Genomic DNA, 19,267 nt, shown 5'->3' on the forward strand with positions numbered 1-19,267 from the left:
GACTGTTTATTTGACCATGATAACACTTACTGGTGAAAAAATACTTTTGAGGAAAATGATGTAGATAAAATAATCTTGACTCAATCGCTTTGGTTGAATCATTTCTTTAAATCATCATATGTTATAAAAAAAACGGGTTTAGTCAAGGTATACATAGCATAAAAGATATATGTAATGAAAGTGGCTTTCTGAGTTATGAAAATATAAAACAGAGATATAAAATACAGGGAACTTTCCCAGACTTTCAACACTTGTTAAACAACATTCCAAATAACTGGAGATATCAGATCAGAAACAAAACACTTACATTCGATCAACCACATATTAATAATGTATATAAATATATTATCTGTAATGCTAAAGGCTCAAGGAAATTCTCTGACGAAATAATGATACTACACCCGAGTCCTTAGAATACTGGACCACTGAGATTGACTGGAAATATGTATTCAACTACTATAGGAAATGTGCAAATGACTGTAGGCTCTAAGACTTTCAATACCGATTTATAAACAGAACAATTCATACAAAAAAAGAACTATATATGTGACGCAATATACATCAGATGTGGTCCTATATACAATATGACGTGTTGGATATGGTGCTATATACAACATGACACGTCGGTTGATATGCTATATACAATATTATATGTTGGATATGACACTATATACGACATATTTCGGATGTTGCGCTATATACTACATGTCGGATATGGTGCTATATACAACATGACACGTCGGTTGATATGCTATATACAATATGATATGTTGGATATGACACTATATACGACATATTTCGGATGTTGCGCTGTGTACCACATGTCGGATGTGACCCCATATACAACATGCTGTGTCTGATATGACGCTATATACAACACTGTATGCTGTATGTTACGCTATATAAAACATATGTCGAATGTGGCACTACATACAGCACGGTATACACCTTAGTATTTCAGAGGTCTAACTGTGTTACATCCTTGTAGGCTGGATATCTCATTATGTATATGTATTTGTATATGCCATTATGTAACGACCGTAATGATAGAAAACTTATGTTTCATGAAAATAGAAAAAGAATATTTAAAAAAGAAGAAAAAAGAACTATTGAAGATGAAGTTGTTGATGATGATACATGTGTATTTTGTAAAACCGCCTCATAAGATATATCACATGTTTTCTTTGAATGTCAATTAGTAAATGACATTTTATTACTTGCCAAGAAATCAATCTATACTTCAAGCCTCAAACAGCAAGATATATCGTTCAGAATTTCTTATTTTGGTTAAAGACACATGCTATATCGGAAAGTTTATTACAATGAAAACTAACAATATTAGTTGTTTTACTAGGAAATGATATCGCTTAGATACCGTACCGACATTTTAATTTAGCACACATGCAATTTGACCTACTCATATTAAGGTGTCCACAACAGTCATATCATTGTCACCTGGCTCCTATGTATCTAGGGCGATCGGGTAGCCTAGTGGTCAAAGCGTTCGCTCGTCACGCCGAAGACCCGGGTTCGATTCCCCACATGGGTACAATGTGTGAAGCCCATTTCTGGTGTCCCCCGCCGTGATATTGCTGGAATATTGCTAAAAGCAGCGTAAAACCAAACTCAGTCAGGCAGTCAGTCATGTGTGTATACATACAATTGTGTATTAACTTGATGATGTAACTGATGCCACTCTTCTGTCTGTACATGCAACTTGAAATGGAATAAAAATAAATTTTAATTTTTTTTTTTTTAAATTATGAACTGATAACACTGCGTCTTTCCATACGTGACCAGCGGGAACTATGTGCAACCCAACAGACAGAACCACAAACTGTTTCATAATGACGAAAAACATCTTTATTTGTAAAGTCGACCTCGGGAGCGACGACACACGTCGACAACAGGCTCAGTTGACAGGCAGGTCCTCTACTGTGACAGGACCAAACTTAACTCTGTTCGTCCCTGCGTTTCTTTCACTGCTTCTCTTCCCCCGTGATGGACAGGTCTGTTGGCAGGCGGTGGAGGTATTTGTGTCTGGGCAGACTCTGACGTCACATGTGATGTACACCGTGTTGTAGTTCCCAGAGAATTTGAACACCTTCATCGGAAAGTCTGTATGGTGATTGGTTGTCCTGAGAATGCGGGTACCACTGTCTACTGCGCAGCTGGAACACATGGCACATTTTACATAGGAAATGTATGGACGTGATACTTAATTCTCTCTGTCTTACAATGCCTTGCAGGGTTTTCGGGACTATTTTACAAATATCTTTGACAAGACAAAGACAATGTTTGTTATCCGTACATTCCATTCCCAAAATACTCTTTCGTGAAAGCTCCTGTTTAATGTTTGAGTTTTATGTTATTTGCCGGTTCAAACATAACCACCTTAAGAGATACATAGTGTCAGTGTATGAAGTCCACCGACGTAGCTAAAGGCCATATCGTTACGATTCCAATAAATACCAGTCAAGGTTCCGACCTATGGACGCAGTGAATACGAACGCAAGAAAACGATTCCGTTAAAATATCATTCCTAATGAATGAAAATATACATTTGTGTTGGTATATTGTTCACTATTTAATGGTACATTTAGCGGTGTTAAATCAATACGGAACAACATCTACATTTAAAACAGAATTTGATGAATCCTATTTACAAACTGATCCGGTTCCACGATGTTTTGTTTATGGTAAACAAAATGTCACAGTCATAGTCTCCACGTTGAAATAGCTCACCTAGACTCGCAAAATAATTTACAAAATGTCAAGTATGTTTTTACCGGTTTTCGAAACGTCTTAGTAATTATACTTAATATCTGAAATAGAAAACATCCTGCACTGATTTCGTTTCTTGTTTGTAAAGGGCAAAATAGCTGTGACAAGTATATGATTGGACTGAGGTGTTTTATCAAAATGTAGTTTCCTGTCTCAAAATCAACAGGATCATATTGGGGAAAAACCCGAGTTTCTTGACAGAACGATAAGAAAAGGAAACCAAAGGCACAGTAGAGTTCTCCATACCCTCCTTCTGCGAGGAAGTACTTCGTCCCGACAGTCTCAGCAGCTGTTGGTAGGGCATAACATGATCCAACCACCAGCTTCAGGTCCGAATCAGCGAGGTCCATCTGTACCCTGTACACAGTGAATAAACACGTCGTCATTCAACTTAATATACCTTGTTGTATGGATGGTCTCAACTAGCCACAAAACATAGAACATGAATTATATTACAGGATGATATAGAATATGATATAGATATGATTATAGAAAGGATGTGGACATCTCAGCAAGGAGACTATAAGCTTAACTTGCTCTCATTTACATATCTGAAACATAAACGTGGAAATAAGTTGTTTGGCAACTGTATGTTGAAAATTCCCCTCTGATTCTAATTCTTATATAGTCTGAATTTAGACTGATACTCTGCACTCTGTGTACCTCACTTGCAATTTCAAGCTATTGGACTCCCAAACCAGATGACCCGTGAAGAGCTGGGTTAGACGTATCTTTATCAACCCACGCTTGTCCTATGATGCGACGAACGGAATGGGTGGTAAGGCTCGTTGACTTGGTTGACACATGTCATCGTATCCCAAAAGCGTAGAACGATACTTATGATGCCAATCACTGGATGTTCTGGTCGAGGCTCAATTGTTTACATATCACCGTCACATGGTTGACACATGTCATCGTATCCCTATGGTATAAATCGATACTTATAATGCAAATCACTGGATGTTCTGGTCGAAGCTCAATTGTTTACATATCACAGTCACATTGATGACACATGTCATCGCATCCTATTGTACAAATCGATACTCATGATGCCAGTCACTGGAGTGTCTGGTCGCGTCTCTAGTATTTACATGTCGCCATAATATAGCTGAGATATTGCTGAACTCGGCGTTTACCAACAAACTGTGCAGCACCTGAAATAGAGGTCATCCCCAAGTCTCTTCTGTGGTGATGTGTACTGTCTGATCGTCATCGCCTGGTCCTCGTAGACATATATGGTTACCGGGAAGTCCTGCTGGACTCGGATGTGACCTTCGACTACCCTCCTCAGACGATCCACTTCAGAATCCACTGCTACTTTACTCCGTCTTCTGTCGGTTTGATAGTTGATGGAGACAGATTCAGAACGAGGCACCGAGCAGCTGATGGGAACCTTCCACCTCTCACCTCTGACGATGTTGTTTGACTCAGTAGCAAAGATTCTGTCCACGAGGAAGTTGGTGTAGACATGCTCCCCAGGTTCGGTCTGAACAGAGAAGGTTCATGGCGCAGTGGAAACACCGGAGCATTATACGCACAAAGAACTTAGTTCAGCATCCCCTGACTTATCTCACGATTGAATGAACCACGATCTTAACCATTAGGAGCATATCTGGGACATGACTGATCGTCGTGTGCAACAAAGGGACCCTCCTGTACAGAACCTGGCCCAATATGAAGCGGCTTCAAACGAGGAATGGCGTAGACTGTCCCTTCCGAGGATCAGGAGGCTGACAGAAGGAACAGTCACAAGGAGGTTACACTCGGTTACACTCGTACCTTGAATCGTGTAAGACACGCAAAATGACATTTCGAATGTTCACATTCACCAATAAATTCAACGTTAAACATTCCAGGTCCCCGTTCCTCGAAGCGATCGTAGCGCTACGACAGTCGTAAGTCTATGTTAAAGTATGGGAGTTACGATCACTTTAACGCTACGATCGCCTTGAGGAACGGGGTCCAGGGCCATACTTGCACAGAAATGGTTTTGTAATAAAATCAGTGGTATATTTTTTTTTTTTTTTTTTGGGGGGGGGGTTACTGAGCAATTATCATCATAAAAACTACATGGATTCCAATAAATTTGTCGTTTTTCGTGAACCAAAGGATGATACAGGTCAGACAAAATTCATGTTTTTCCATCGTTCTCCCCACGAGAAGCGTTATGTACGTGTTGAAAACCTATCATTGCAAAAATACAGGGGTGCTTAATTAAGTTCTTTGTGTATACATGTTCAGTGAATTAGCGTCAGCCAGTAAATAGTGAGCGAGGTTTTACGCCGCTTTTCGCAATAGTCTTGCACAATCACTACTTGGGTCAGTAGAAATGGGTGCAAATGTCTGAGAACAATCCTACAACAAATCCATTGCCTCCACTTCACATACATTTTACCACCACAGGATGGGAACTTAATGTTCCGTCATAAGTAAGTGAACCATCTCATACTGACAGCGAGTGAGTGAGGGGGGTTAAGGTCTCTTGCCTTTAGCAATAGTCCAGCAATATCGCGCGGGATACACCAGAAATTGGCTTCACACATTGTACCCATGTCCGGAATTGAACCAGGTTTTTCGGTGTGACGAGAGAACGTTTTAACCTCTAGGGTAGTTACATTGTTATGTTTACACTACTAACCACTATCAGGGCGATTCTGACATCTCGCAGGAACATAATTATATGCTATATTTGGGATTACATTTTCTCTGCAAAGTACTTTCTCAGATTCCAGGATGGGACTTGTCCCACAGGTATTGGCTTTAGAGGTGATTAAGTGTATTCAGTTGACGTCCCTGCTAATAAGCTATTGTACGAAAACAAGACACATAAAGCATTAGGATGACGCCACTAGTGATTCCTATCATCACCCACCTACCTTGACCATTGTGCCGCAGGTATTTGCTTTAGATGTGATGACGATGTTGTCGTTGAGTATGGTGCCAGTACAGAAGGGGTCAGAAAGCCCGATGGTTTTCTCTGAGGAGGCTGGGTAGAGTTGCTTCAGGACTTGGCGATTAATCTGGATGTTAAATGATCCACTGTTGCACGATATGTTGATGACGTCCTCTATCGAAGTGGCTGAAGACGAACCAGTTCATAATGGATAAAACACATAATCCCCAACGCCGATATTAGAGACATAAAATACACAAAACAGATGTACCAGTGAGTGAGTGGGTGGATGAGTATTGAGTGAGTGAGTGAGTGACACATTGTTCAAGACCTGGAACTCCAATAGTGAGTGGGTATGGTTTACGCCATTTTAACAACATTCCAGCAATATCATGACGGAAGACACCAGACATTTTACCCATGTACCCATGGGATCGAAACCGGGTCTTCGGCGTGACGGGTGGACTAGACTACTCCAACACCAAAGTGATGGAATCCAGCTCAGAATAAAATATGTGATATAATGGTAAAAATAGTCGGCAGCTGTAGTGACCAATGTGACGAGCGAACGCTATAACAAATAGGCTTTCACACCACCCCCCATACACATACCATTGTGATATGGCACATATTGCTGTATGTGGAGTACATGTTTATGTTTCCGGAACTAAACCTGACCTTTGACATTTCGTTTTAGGACCTCCACGTCTGATGCTCTCCGCAGGCCTACATCCGGGTAGGGTTGATAATGGATGGAGAAGGATTCAGAACGAGGCACGGAGCACGTGAGGGGTATCTTCCACCTCTGACCTCGAACAATGTCGTTGGACTCGGTTGCAAATATTCTGTCCACGAGGAAGTTGGTGTAGACGTGTCTGTCTGCCTCTGTCTAACGAACAACATGGAGTGGAGTACAGAAAGGACTTAATTATCACATTATACCCTATTGGTGTACACACTTGAGTAAGATGTAACAGCAAAACGTAGATTCTGGGGCGAGTGAGTATTGTTTTACGCCGCTTTCAGCAAACTTCCAGCAGTATCATGGCCGGGGACACCAACATGAGCTTCACGTATTGTACACATGTGGGGAATCGAACCGGGGCCTTCGGCTTGACGAGCGAACGCTTACACCACTAATCTACACACCCTACAGAATGCTGGAATCGACCCTGCACTGTAATGCCCATTGCCCATTGTTCTGTAATATTTTCACCTTGATATTGGTCCTACATGGGGCACCCTTCGTGTTGATGACTAAGATTCTGTTTACGTCCCTGCTTAGAGGTGATTCTACGAAACAAGGTTCTGTGATAACAACCAGATGACGTCACTAGCGTTCTATAACGTCAAACACTACCTTGACTATTGTCCCGCAGGAATCGGCGTTCGTGTTGATGATTAAGATGTCGTTGCTGACGATGCCGGTACAGGAGGAATCAGCCAGAGCGATGGTTCTCTCTGAGGAAGCTGGGTATAGTCGCTTCAGGAAGGTGAGGTCAATCTGGATATTGAAAGTCCCCGCGTCACACGACATGTTGACGACATCCTGCACCAAAGCCGCTGTAGATGACAAAGTGACCTTGGCAGTGCCGCCGACAGACGTTTTCATTCTGCATGCATTGAGGTAATATGTAATGCATACAGAACAAAGCAACTATTATCGGGAACTATCAGAAATTTTGACGACTTTGTCATATTATGTTTACTTAACCAGTGTCAATCTGTTTTTGTTTATTTATTGTTCAATTACCCCTCTCATCTGTAATCAATCGAGTCTGGACCAGACAATCAACAACATGGAAATCGATCTACACAAATGGGGAAAGTGTCTACTTCCAACAGTATGTGCGTGCCTATAAAGTGCAGGTGCGACATTGTAAAACCAGTTGCATGATCCATCCCAATAACAGAACCAGTCAACAGAAACCTTTTCTTCCCATTACCCCATGAAAACAGACACATTTTCAATGGCGGAATGATGCATCGACAGTTCTTTAGTCATTTGAAGCGTTGTTCTGTTATTCTATACGGAGTACCCTTGTATTAATATCATTAAACACCTCCACTCACGGCTCCACTTGGCTTGGAAGCCGGCCATGTTGTTGGAGCCGTCAGTGTCGAAGCTGACGGCAAATGCTTTGCCGAGGAGGATGGGGGGTTTGCCGCTGCCGCTGTAGGTGGAGCCACCGACGGGGATGCTGGAGGAACTGTTGAGTGTGGCGACCTGGATGACAGTAAAACATTGTGTGCATCAATTTTGTGGCAGGACGACCAAATTAGCACATGTACATGTACAATGTTAACATATGACTTCATCTTGAGTGTGGCGACCTAGTTTATTATTACTACATCTTTGTGGCCCTGATAAGATGGTGATCCGACTATTATTCAGAACGAGACTGTACTTTAATAAATGTCTTATTTAAAATGAAACAAGAATACGAACTTTATTTCGATAAGTCAGACTACAGCGGTTTCGCTACATTCAACAAGTCTGATACGTCTGTGCAACTAAACTAGAAGGTTTCTGGACCCAAAGGGTAGTGGATCCTTTACACTATCTCATACATGCCTGGTGTATTCCACGATTTGACAGGATGACTCACTGGCATGTGCTAGTGGCATCTAGAAACAATGAACAATGTCACAGCAGGAATCTGTCTAGAGGTCATTGTGGTACCTACAAGAACAATTTCACAGCAGGACTCTTCCTAGAGGTTACTGTGGTACAAACGTGTAGAGTCTCACAGCAGGACTCTGTCTATAGGTCACTGTGGTACAAGCGTGAACAATGTCACAGCAGGACTCTGTCTAGAGGTCACTGTGGTCAAAACATAAACAATCGCACAGCAGGACTCTGTCTAGAGGTCACTTTGGTCAAAACATGAACAATGTCACAGCAGGACTCTGGCTCGAGGTCACTGTGGTGCAAACATCAACAATGTCACTGCAGGAGTGAGTGAGTGAGTGAGTTTAGTTTTACGCCGCACTCAGCAATATTCCAGCTATATGGCGGCGGTCTGTAAATAATCGAGTCTGGACCAGACAATGTCACTGCAGGACTCTGGCTTGAGGTCACTGTGGTACAAACCTATACAGTGTCACATTAGTACTCTGTCTAGAGGTCACTTTGGTCATAACATGAACAATGTCACAGCAGGACTCTGGCTTGAGGTCACTGTGGTACAAGCGTGTACAATGTCACAGAACAACTCTCTCTAGAGGTCACTGTGGTCCAAACATGAACAATGTCAAAGCAGGACTCTATCTATGGGTCACTGTGGTACAAACGTGTACAGTGTCACAGCAGGACTCTGTCTTGAGGTCACTGTGGTACAAACCTATACAGTGTCACAGCAGGACTCTGTCTTGAGGTCACTGTGGTACAAACCTATACAGTGTCACAGCAGGACTCTGTATATGTGTCACTGTGGTACAAACGTGTACAGTGTCACAGCAGGACTCTGTCTCGAGGTCACTGTGGTACAAACCTATACAGTGTCACAGCAGGACTCTGTCTTGAGGTCACTGTGGTACAAACGTATACAGTGTCACAGCAGGACTCTGTCTTGAGGTCACTGTGGTACAAACGTGTACAGTGTCACAGCAGGACTCTGTCTCGAGGTCACTGTGGTACAAACCTATACAGTGTCACAGCAGGACTCTGTCTCGAGGTCACTGTGGTACAAACCTATACAGTGTCACAGCAGGACTATGTCTTGAGGTCATTGTGGTACAAACCTATACAGTGTCACAGCAGGACTCTGTCTTGAGGTCACTGTGGTACAAACCTATACAGTGTCACAGCAGGACTCTGTATATGTGTCACTGTGGTACAAACGTGTACAGTGTCACAGCAGGACTCTGTCTCGAGGTCACTGTGGTACAAACGTATACAGTGTCACAGCAGGACTCTGTCTCGAGGTCACTGTGGTACAAACGTGTACAATGTCACAGCAGGACTCTGTATATGTGTCACTGTGGTACAAACGTGTACAGTGTCACAGCAGGACTCTGTCTCGAGGTCACTGTGGTACAAACGTGTACAATGTCACAGCAGGACTCTGTATATGTGTCACTGTGGTACAAACGTGTACAGTGTCACAGCAGGACTCTGTCTTGAGGTCATTGTGGTACAAACGTATACAGTGTCACAGCAGGACTCTGTATATGTGTCACTGTGGTACAAACGTGTACAGTGTCACAGCAGGACTCTGTCTCGAGGTCACTGTGGTACAAACGTGTACAATGTCAAAGCAGGACTCTGTCTCGAGGTCACTGTGGTACAAACCTATACAGTGTCACAGCAGGACTATGTCTTGAGGTCATTGTGGTACAAACCTATACAGTGTCACAGCAGGACTCTGTCTTGAGGTCACTGTGGTACAAACCTATACAGTGTCACAGCAGGACTCTGTCTCGAGGTCACTGTGGTACAAACGTGTACAATGTCACAGAACAACTCTCTCTAGAGGTCACTGTGGTCCAAATATGAACAATGTCAAAGCGGGACTCTATCTATGGGTCACTGTGGTACAAACGTGTACAGTGTCACAGCAGGACTCTGTCTTGAGGTCACTGTGGTACAAACCTATACAGTGTCACAGCAGGACTCTGTCTCGAGGTCACTGTGGTACAAACCTATACAGTGTCACAGCAGGACTCTGTATATGTGTCACTGTGGTACAAACGTGTACAGTGTCACAGCAGGACTCTGTCTCGAGGTCACTGTGGTACAAACGTGTACAGTGTCACAGCAGGACTCTGTCTCGAGTTCACTGTGGTACAAACGTGTACAATGTCACAGCAGGACTCTGTATATGTGTCACTGTGGTACAAACGTGTACAGTGTCACAGCAGGACTCTGTCTCGAGGTCACTGTGGTACAAACGTGTACAATGTCACAGCAGGACTCTGTATATGTGTCACTGTGGTACAAACGTGTACAGTGTCACAGCAGGACTCTGTCTTGAGGTCATTGTGGTACAAACCTATACAGTGTCACAGCAGGACTCTGTATATGTGTCACTGTGGTACAAACGTGTACAGTGTCACAGCAGGACTCTGTCTCGAGGTCACTGTGGTACAAACATGTACAATGTCACAGCAGGACTCTGTCTCGAGGTCACTGTGGTACAAACGTGTACAATGTCACAGCAGGACTCTGTATATGTGTCACTGTGGTACAAACGTGTACAGTGTCACAGCAGGACTCTGTCTCGAGGTCACTGTGGTACAAACGTGTACAATGTCACAGCAGGACTCTGTATATGTGTCACTGTGGTACAAACGTGTACAGTGTCACAGCAGGACTCTGTCTTGAGGTCATTGTGGTACAAACGTATACAGTGTCACAGCAGGACTCTGTCTAGAAGTCAGTATGGTACCTACATGTACAGTGTCACAGCAGGACTCTGTCTAGAAGTCAGTGTGGTACCTACATGTACAATATCACAACATGACTCGGTCTTGAAGTCCGAGAACTCCAACTTGTACAGCTGGCCGGTGTTGGTGGGACGGATGATATAGAGGCAGTGGACGTTCCGAGGGTATGGCTGGGGGTAGTTGTCAGACTGCAGGATGCCCGCCTCACCTGAATATTGGTATCCACAATCTGAAACAGACCGACAACAATGCGAAAAGATGATTTGGCCGCCAAAGAAACTTACACAACTGATATATATTAAAGGCTGTACCGCAGGTACACCTTCTTCAAAATCGTATCTCAATACCATTGTTACACAGAGAATGTATTGTTACTCTTCTCCAAATAACTATATAATTATTAAGGTACCGACCATTTTCTTGATGGACGAATATTCTTTACACTCAGTACTTCAAAACTCATACACCTTTCAGGGATATTTTAAAGTGAGTTACTCATCTTTGTAAGATCCCGAGTAAATAAGAACGCGCTGTGACAACTTGCCACCTCAAGCTGGACAATATAACTCAATTGTATGGAATCTATCCTCGGGTAATAAAGACTAAATTGATGATAAGTAACTCATGACACAGCAAGGAACACAATGAAGTGTCGTACCTAGACATAGCAAATGTCGTACCTAACAACACTGCAGATAAATGGTTTAGAAATCTTGAGACGTTTTCTTTTAGATAACTATGAAAAAAATCATACTTTAATGAAATCAACGAATATTGTTTTGACACACAAACATAACAGGATAATGTTTTGAATCGGGATTTGAAGCCACAATCATAGGTCTATCGGGAGTCCAGAATGAAATGTGCAAAGCAAATTGAATTTCCTTAGGCTATGGAAGCACCCTTTACCCTTGCCCCATTAAGATGTAACCCAACTCGCAGGTCAATTGATCGTTTCCCTGGGAAATAATGCTAAAACCCTTACATCGGACTGGGCCTCACACAATTCATTCAGTCGACACTGATATATTTGGTCGTCCATTAAGTGATTATCTATGATTGTACTGACTATAACACTCGACCCCCGCCTGAACACAGGATGTCTGTGAGGGCGTGGTCAGTTTGGCTGGACACAAGGAAATGTCCCTTTCGCTTCCCACACATTTGGAGGACGTGATTATAGGCGGGTTGGTACTCCGACCGTACTTCCCGTCGGTGTGGGCAAAGCCACCTGAGGACCTGCAACAGACAAATCCAAGAGTGAGTGGTGCCACTGATCTGTCAACCCGTCACTGTTATCGATTCGGTGTGAGTTTTATCAACTAACTGCAGGGTAAAGCAACAATCAAAAAGGTGTTACGTTGGAATCATTTCACCTGAACTAACGACATCTCTGTTTCAGTCCTCAGAACAGTGACTGGGTATGGCTTTACGCCACTTTGAGCAATATTACAGCAATGCCATAGGTGGAGAAACCAGAAATTGGCATTGTACCCCATCGCCCCGAAACTTAATAACGAGACTAAAGAGAAGAAAACGTGTATCCATGGAAATGTAATATGCTCTGGCTCAACAGGTCGGGAATCGAACTCGTGTCTTTAGCGTGACGAGCGACCGCTCAAACTCTAGGATACTAAGCCGCCCAAACATTTAACGGGATCAAAGCTAAGCAAACGCTTTTCCAAAACAACTGAATATGTTTCTTGGTCAACAGCTGGGAAAAGATTGTGTTCACCCGCTTCATAACGTTGACATATTTTTAATATAGTGTACCTAACTCCGAGTTCTCTACAGATGACTTGAGCGTCTTCGTCGTCCCAGCCTGTTGAACACACGGGCTGCCACATGTCGTTTTCATAGATCTCCACACGACCTTCCCATGGTCCGAACCCATTGGTCAGCCGGACATTGGGCAGTGCTGAAACCACAGGAAACCTACATCGAATGACATGTCACACACCACGATCAGCCATCCGGTGATTGGACTGTGTTGAAAACATGGGAAACATAGCACATTAGACATGTCCAACTGTATCAGCCGCCCCATCAGCCAGACGGTGATATCTCACAGTTGACGGCCCCGATTCTCCCAGCAGGGTATGGCAATATGTCTGCCGAGGCAAGAAACTCACCCGACACCCCACAACTGACGCCACTGATGCCCCCAGCAAAACGTGATGTTATCCGCTTCATCTACGGCAGGAAACTCACCCGACACCTCACGGTTGACTTCCGCCACCCCACCAGCGGGACATGACGGTATCCGCTACATCTACGGCAGGAAACTCACCCGACACCTCACAGTTGACTCCCGCCGCTCCACCAGCTGGACATGACGGTATCCGCTTCATCTACGCCAGGAAACTCACCCGACATCTCACAGTTGACTCCCGCCTCTCCACCAGCTGGACATGACGGTATCCGCTTCATTTACGCCAGGAAACTCACCCGACACCTCACTGTTGACGCCCGACTCTCTACTAGTTTGACTTGACTGTATACGCTTTATCTACGGCAAGAAACTCACCCGACACCTCACAGTTGACTCCCGCCACTCCCCCCAGCTGGACATGACGGTATACGCTTCATCTACTCAAGGAAACTCTCCAGACACCTCACAGTTGACGCCCGCTACCCTACCAGCTGCACATGACGGTATCCGGTACATCTAAGGCAGGAAACTCACCCGATACCTCACAGTTGACTCCCGCCACTCCACCAGCAGGGCATGACGGTATCCGCTTCATCTACTCCAGGAAACTCACCCGACACCTCACAGTTGACTCCCGCCACTCCACCAGCTGGACATGACGGTATCCGCTTCATCTACGCCAGGAAACTCACCCGACACCTCACAGTTGACTTCCGCTACCCCACCAGCTGGACATGACGGTATCCGCTTCATTTAAGGCAGGAAACGCACCCGACACCTCACAGTTGACTCCCGCCACTCCACCAGCAGGGCATGACGGTATCCGCTTCATCTACTCCAGGAAACTCACCCGACACCTCACTGTTGACTTCCGCTAACCCACCAGCAGGACATGACGGTATCCGCTTCATCTACGGCAGGAAACTCACCCGACACCTCACAGTTGACTCCCGCCACTCCACCAGCTGGACATGACGGTATCCGCCTCATCTACGTCAGGAAACTCACCCGACACCTCACAGTTGACTCCCGCCACTCCACCAGCTGGACATGACTGTATCCGCCTCATCTACGTCAGGAAACTCACCCGACACCTCACAGTTGACTTCCGCCGCCCCACCAGCAGGACATGACGGTATCCGCTACATCTACTCCAGGAAACTCACCTGACATCTCACAGTTGACTCCCGCCGCTCCACCAGCTGGACATGACGGTATCCGCTTCATCTACGCCATGAAACTCACCGGACACCTCACAGTTGACTCCCGCCACTCCACCAGCTGGACATGACGGTATCCGCTTGATCTACGCCAGGAAACTCACCCGACACCTCACTGTTGACTCCCGCCACTCCACCAGCAGGACATGACGGTATACGCTTCATCTACACCATGAAACTCACCCGACACCTCACTGTTGACTTCCGCTACCCCACCAGCAGGACATGACGGTATCCGCTTCATCTACGTCAGGAAACTCACCCGACACCTCACAGTTGACTCCCGCCTCTCCACCAGCTGGACATGACGGTATACGCTTCATCTACGCCAGGAAACTCACCCGACACCTCACAGTTGACTTCCACTACCCCACCAGCAGGACATGACGGTATCCGCTACATCTACTCCAGGAAACTCACCCGACACATCACAGTTGACTCCCGCCGCTCCACCAGCTGGACATGACGGTACCCGCTTCATCTACGCCAGGAAACTCACCCGACACCTCACAGTTGACTTCCGTTACCCCACCAGCTGGACATGACGGTATCTGCTACATCTACTCCAGGAAACTCACCCGACACCTCACAGTTGACGCCCGCCACTCCACCAGCTGGAAATGACGGTATCCGCTTCATCTACGCCAGGAAACTCACCCGACACCTCACAGTTGACTCCTGCCACTCCCCCAGCTGGACATGACGGTATCCCCCAGGCTTGGAAGCCACACTCGCTGATGTCGGTCTCGTTGCCGACGCAGTCCACGTCGTCGAGCCAGAATTTCTCCGAACCGCTCAACGCGATGATCCGAGCAGTGCCAGTACCCTGCCTGGAAATAGACCAGAGGCTTGTGTCAGGGCCTTCTTAACGTTCCCACTGTATCGAACACAGAGTTAATGATCGTACATCTTAATGGCACCATTTCATTACGAAACCAAACTGCATTATGCATTAAGTCTGACAATGCATCATCATATATTATTTAGTTATGTCCATGGACATAATGTTTTTGTTGACATGCTTTCTCATTGTACTTGAGCATGTTCTAAAGCATTTGTATGTTACAAGGGAATCCAGCTATTTACTCACCAGTATCCCATCATCCGACAAATGACCTTCGCATCTTTAGAGTTCCAGCCATTACCGCAGATGTATGCCCACTGTCCGTTCCTGAACACCTGGACCCGGGGGTCAGCTTTGGTCAGCAGTATAGGGGTGGATTCAGCTGTGGAGTGAGTGAGTGAGCGTCATTGATTGGGATGGAAAATAAAAATACAAATCCAGTTTTGCACAAGAAAAGTAAACAGTATCCCGTGGCATTGCAAGTCCAATACCAATAGCATGTAAACTGGGAATATTGTAATCCATGCTGCAGAAGCAAAGATGTGTTTCAAACAGGAACTCCAGCAAAATAGAACTGACCTTGAACTAATGTTGTGTAGCAATCAAACTGAAACAGAAAGGCATATAAATGTATAAACGATTAAAGGAAGTGGTCAGTTTACGTTCGTGTCACTGTCTTCAAGAATCATATGAAAATCCACATACATAAATAGCTGAGCTATAAAGAATACCTTTGTTATCATCGTACTATAGACTATGGATAACCCATGGGTACAAATACCAGTAGGAGCATTTCTCTCTCCCAACGATCATTTGAAGCAAAAGTGAGTTAGTACATTTATGCCGCTTTTAACATTATTTCAGAAATATCACGGCGGAGGACACCTTAAATGTGCTTTCAGACGTTGTATTCATGTGGAGGGGCGGTGGGGTAGCCTAGTGGTTAAAGCGTTGGCTCGTCACGCCGAAGACCCGGGTTCGATTCCCCACATGGGCACAATGTGTTCAGCCCATTTCTTGTGTCCCCCCGCCGTGATATTGCTGGAATAATGCTAAAAGCGGCGTAAAACTAAACTCAGTCATTCAATCAGTCTATTCATGTGGGGAATCGAACTCGGGTCTTCGGCGTGACCAACGAACGCTTTAACCACTGGACTAACCAGACGCTCCCAGTAGCAAAAAGACGAGGACAGGATCTCCACAGATTAACCTGACGTTTGTCCATATGAATAGATTTGAACATACCTACATTTCTCTTGTAAATATCGTTAGCATATATTAAGTACATTTTGTTCAAGTATGAAATTTAATGCAACTGTCTCATAAACATGGTCAGACAGGAACATGTGTGACAACAACCTTTATAAAACCTTCATTCATTATGAAAGATAACGGTTGTCCATTTGCGTTCCTCCAGGCAAACATATACTATCAGATAAGACCGTACAGCTTTCTGGATGACATCTGTTAAAAGCCACACCATTCAACATCCAATAATGTTGTTAATGCGTTATATAACATGAACTGTGATCTTACTCACCACGAACAGGAATCCCAGCATGAAGCACACGAACTGCGTTGGATTCAACATGGCTTCAGTTCATGTGAGACCTACCTCTTTTTCTTTTCTTGATAAGATTCATGCATTGTGTCAGTAAGGCCTGTGCAAAGGTAATCTTATGTCATATTAGAGACAGGAGCATTTGTTATCTCTGACCATACTTTTACATTTATAGAATACAGGTTGATAAGAATATGTCTGGAATTCTAACCGTGGTAATGGGTTAGAACCTCTCGCACTTGTCCAGCGAACACCTCTTCTTCGTGATGTCCAGGATTTGACAGCTAGGCAACCCACACAGATTCGTCTGAAGAATGTTTGTATGAAACGTCGTTCATTCTACCTGTCTAAGGATTTAATGTGGAAACAGACCACATGTACATCCGCTGTTTAGTAAAGTATTGATCGTGCTCCCACAAAGTACTGTACAACATGGGGCTTCACCCGTTGATTAACACGCTCCACGTACATCCCCCAGCACAGGACAAGATTATAACGTGCAGTTAGACCAACTACACTCTGTTTGATTTCATTTGAGACCGATGAATTGCTCACTAACACGACATCTAATAATTTAACCGTACATAGCCACCCTGAAACAGTGTAAGAGGTGTCGATGCCACAACTTAATGTCTCAGGAGCAATACAGCTTGTGGGGTTTCCATGTTAAATCTATTTGCTGCCCACTACGATCACGCTCACTGATATAAATGAATTTTCTACATAGTAATTTCAATGAAGGGCTGCACCCGTCAAGATTTTACTTCCAGTTCCTATACATGCTTCGGTTTCCAACCCAACTTCATCAGAGACATTCGTTTCCACAGAATCAAGAACACCCTGTTCTATGCCTCGTCGCCATCTACCAGGATACACGTTGGTGAACGAGTGAATAATTCACATTCATTCTTAAAAATTGTCTTGACATGAAAGATCTGGTTATAGTCGTCCAACATATCTTGGTAGCACTCAATATTACTTTCAGTGATCTGTGTAAATCGATGGATGGCGTGAGTGTGGTTTGGCTTGAGATCAACATAGGGCTACTTGGTTGAAGGAAGTTAAGTAAGTGGGGGATGTTAAATACTTGGTGAAACACAGGCACTAACAGGCCAATTGTCGTAAAAATGACCACAAGATCCTTTTCCGGCTAGGGGACGCAACTCTCACAAACAAACTGCGGCAATGGACCATGGCAAAGTATTCAATGCTTTGGTCTCCACTGTTTAGTTCACCTATTTTCAGAACCTTAAAGGATCTGCTGTTTACTTACCCTTCTATGTGCCGTGAGATATAAGTATAATTGATTGCATAAGTATATGTTAGATTGCAATTTCTTTGACGTCACCCGAAATTTAAAAAAAAATATATTGGTGTCATACGGAAGACTCGGTATTCAGTATTCTTCTGGAATATCCGGGGAATATAGTTATCCATGTGTGTCACGGGATGCAGCTAAAAGGACGTGGTTGAAATTGTACTGTTCCGTGTCATTATGTCCTGGTGGCGCTGATCTGTTCATGGTATCACTCATTTTGTTTTATAATGCAATAGTAATGTTGTTAGGTGGGGTAGCCTAATGGTTAAAGCGTTGGCTCGTCAGGCCGAAGTGTATCCGGGGGCATAGTTATCCATGTGTGTGTTGGGATACAGCTATATAGGGCGTGGTCGATGGGAGCGGTATCTCGTCCTGTTGTGTGTCATCGTGCGCTGGTGTCACTGGGTTTATGACAATATAATGGAATATTGACAGGATATGGCTTCAACATAGCAGGTATTAAAATTAACGTTACAGTCGTGAGCTATGTCACGCTCATAGATCATGACTTCGACATTCATCACAGACTCAGCAATAACTGTGAGATGGATCATGGTATGTGTGAAAGTGACGTATGTATTCACGGGAGACTAAATGTGTCACACACGCATGGTCATACTCTTACGCACACACACACATTGTCACACATTGTCACACACTCATGAAGTGTTCACCAGTTTCTGTTCTTTCTTTAAAAGTATGGTAAACGTAAATGTTACATTTCCTCCTTCACGCTACAACATTGTCACATACGTAGATTATTATATTTACTAATCAGTCGAAGAATAACAAGCAAACGGTAACTTTTCACGTGCCATATCTGTTTCTGAGAGGGGCGATGGGGTAGCCTAATGGTTAAAGAGTTGTCTCGTCACGTCGAAGACCGGGTTCGAATCCCACATGGGTACAATGTGTGAAGCCCAGTTCTGGTGTCCCCGCCGTGATGTTGCTGGAATATTACTAAAACCAAACTCAGTCAGTCAGTCAGTCTTTCTGAGAATTTCTGGATTAGAATCGGTTTTCAGTAACCCATGCTAGTAAGAGGCAACTAACGGGATCGGGTGGTCAGGCTCGCTGACTTGGTTGACATATGTCACTATATTCCAA

At 44.3% G+C, this 19,267-nt stretch overlaps 1 protein-coding gene across 2 annotated transcripts; it reads right to left on the reverse strand.

Annotated features, from left to right (window-relative positions):
* Positions 1-1,840: 1,840 nt before the first annotated feature.
* LOC124257834 (deleted in malignant brain tumors 1 protein-like) lies at positions 1,841-16,963 on the reverse strand. Of its 2 annotated transcripts, XM_046691970.1 has the most exons (14): positions 16,822-16,963; positions 15,861-15,888; positions 15,528-15,663; positions 15,095-15,267; positions 12,839-12,983; positions 12,135-12,304; positions 11,122-11,294; positions 7,751-7,904; positions 7,038-7,240; positions 6,356-6,566; positions 5,661-5,863; positions 3,939-4,270; positions 3,031-3,141; positions 1,841-2,171 (listed from the first exon to the last, which is right to left on the reverse strand). In XM_046691970.1, exons 1-14 carry the CDS (start codon positions 16,870-16,872, stop codon positions 1,913-1,915), a joined length of 2,349 nt encoding a protein of 782 aa, XP_046547926.1. In that variant the 5' UTR covers positions 16,873-16,963; the 3' UTR covers positions 1,841-1,912. The 2 variants fall into 2 exon arrangements, with proteins under 2 accessions (XP_046547926.1, XP_046547927.1); XM_046691971.1 differs by lacking the exons at positions 15,095-15,267; positions 15,528-15,663; positions 15,861-15,888; positions 16,822-16,963 and adding an exon at positions 13,831-13,928.
* Positions 16,964-19,267: the final 2,304 nt, after the last annotated feature.

This window comes from Haliotis rubra, unplaced genomic scaffold (assembly GCF_003918875.1).
Source record: "Haliotis rubra isolate DU_JTF1 unplaced genomic scaffold, ASM391887v1 Scf676, whole genome shotgun sequence".
Taxonomy (NCBI): domain Eukaryota; kingdom Metazoa; phylum Mollusca; class Gastropoda; order Lepetellida; family Haliotidae; genus Haliotis; species Haliotis rubra.

Coding starts and splice junctions, on each gene's coding strand:
- LOC124257834 (XM_046691970.1), bottom strand. CDS start 16,872: ATGTTGAATCCAACGCAGTTCGTGTGCTTCATGCTGGGATTCCTGTTC. Junction 12,984..15,094: donor AGTCAACTGTGAGGTGTCGG/GTGAGTTTCCTG, acceptor CTGTGGTTTCAG/CACTGCCCAATGTCCGGCTG. Junction 12,305..12,838: donor TGTAGAGAACTCGGAGTTAG/GTACACTATATT, acceptor TGTCTGTTGCAG/GTCCTCAGGTGGCTTTGCCC.